The following is a 2166-nucleotide window of genomic DNA, read 5'->3' on the forward strand; positions in this document are numbered from 1 at the left end:
CTTGATGGTTCGATCAAATCGCTCGACGCGTATCTCCGCGAAGAGTCGCCAGACGTAACTAACGCAGAGTTACGACTGGCGAGCATCAAAACCGTGTACAACCAGTACAAGCTCATCCATCAGGAGTTAGTGGCCATCCAAGAGGATCATAATTTAGTAAATGCTTTCCCACAGCTCGAAACCGATTATTTCGCGGTAGCTACGAAAGTTCGCAAAATGAAGGCCCCCGTTCCCGATCCACTCGCGAACTCGACCCTTCTCAACAACACCGTGACCTTCACAGAAAGGCACGACCTGCCAAAACTCGCGGCAGTCCCCGTTCCCAAATTCGATGGGGACCAGGAAAATTGGGTTCTCTGGAAGGCCACTTTCGAAGCGATGATCCATGACCGTCCGGGGTTATCGGGAGTCGTTAAGCTGGATCAGCTTAAAAACGCGGTTTCGGGACTGGACCTGCAGGTTATCAACGAGTTTTGTCGCAGTCCCTCCGATCAAAACTATCTCGCGGCTTGGGAAGCTTTGTGCAAGGCTTACGACCAACGCCGCGTGATAGTGAATGAACACTTTGACGCGCTGTTAAATTTAGCGCCCCACCCGAAGCCTACAGCTGACACCACCGCTGGACTGATGTACACCGTCCGCCAGCATATCAGTATGCTGAAGGCGATGGAAATCACCATCGGTGTGGAGGTTGTTGTGCGAATTCTGGAGAGATGCTTGCCAAAAGAGATCCTCGAAAAATGGATAGAGCAAGTATCCAGTGGTAGGTATCCCAAGTTAGAGCAGTTTTATAACTTCATTCAAAATTCCGTTTTCAAACAACGGCAGATAGACAAAGCTCCCAGTGTGGCGCATCCCAACAAGCGGCCTGGAGGTAAGAATTCAGCTCCCCCAGCGAAAATGTCCAAGCCCACTGCCCGATCTCTAGTCACTACGTCGACTTCATCGAGCAATTCCTGTCCGAAGTGCGGACAAAATCATAGGCTCTATTCATGCGAAGAATTCAAAAAAGGTAGCATGAAAGAGAAATGGGACTTTGTCTATGCGAACAAGCTGTGTTGAAACTGCCTTGGCGCTCACCCCGCCCCTTGTTCCAGCAAAAGTGGGTGCAAAAAGAAGGATTGCGGACGAGATCATCACACTTTCCTTCACACTGACAAGAAACAAAAAGGGCCGGCATCTTCTAAGCCCGCTGAAGAAGCTGTGTCTTCTGGGGAAACACAAAAATGACTAAATTCTTGTCAAACATTTTCATCTCAAGCATATCTCTCCGATTCTCAACTTATGACCACTGCGGTCCTAAACTTTCAATCCAATCGAGGGAAGGGTTTCATGGCACGATTGTTAGATTCTTGTTCAAATGCAAATTTAATGACACAATCTTTTCTCAATCATTTAAAATTGCCAACTAAGCAATGCTTTGTAAACATCGGAGCAGTTGACAATGCGAGCACTGTTTCGGAAAAATACACTAACGCTACTTTTTATTCCAATTACAATGATAGTAAACATCAATTAAATTTTCTGATTGTACCTAAAATTGCAGACCGAGTGCCAAACAAAACTTTTCCTCGAGAACGATTTGGAATTCCCAAAAATGTCAAGCTTGCAGATCCTCAATTTCACGTACCGAGACCCATCGATGTCTTACTGGCATCAGGGACAACATTGTCATCTCTGGCGATTGGTCAAATCAAATTGACCAGTGATAATTCTCAGATCACTCTTCAAAAAACAGCCTTTGGTTGGGTGGTAGCCGGAGGATCATCGTCGACTAAACCTCTTACACAGTTAGGCTCCCGTTTCAGTCTCAAAGGTTCAAATTAGGTTCATCCAAGCGCCAAGCTTTACAGCGCTTTAAGGCAATATTATCAATAGTTATCTGGAATTAGGCCATATAACGTTGTGCGAAGACGACGCTGATGATGGTTATTACATGCCTCATCACGCGGTAATTAAAGAATCAAGCGAAACCACGAAGTGTCGCGTCGTATTCGACGCTTCGGCTGAAACTTCGACGTGCACTTCGCTGAACAAAGTCTTGCTGACTGGGCCGACTCTCCTGGAAACTATTCCACAACAATCTCTGCGCTTCCGTGCGCATCCCTTCGTGATAACTGCGGACATCGAGAAAATGTACCGGCAGATCTGGGTCCACCCAGACGA

General features: G+C 46.7%; 1 protein-coding gene across 1 annotated transcript; it reads left to right on the forward strand.

Annotated features, from left to right (window-relative positions):
* Positions 1-216: 216 nt before the first annotated feature.
* On the forward strand, positions 217-1062 carry LOC117175522. Its single transcript, XM_033365229.1, has one exon. It carries the CDS (start codon positions 217-219, stop codon positions 1060-1062), a length of 846 nt encoding a protein of 281 aa, XP_033221120.1.
* The last annotated feature ends 1104 nt before the right edge of the window (positions 1063-2166 follow it).

This window comes from Belonocnema kinseyi, chromosome 6, assembly GCF_010883055.1.
Source record: "Belonocnema kinseyi isolate 2016_QV_RU_SX_M_011 chromosome 6, B_treatae_v1, whole genome shotgun sequence".
NCBI classification, from domain to species: Eukaryota; Metazoa; Arthropoda; class Insecta; order Hymenoptera; family Cynipidae; genus Belonocnema; species Belonocnema kinseyi.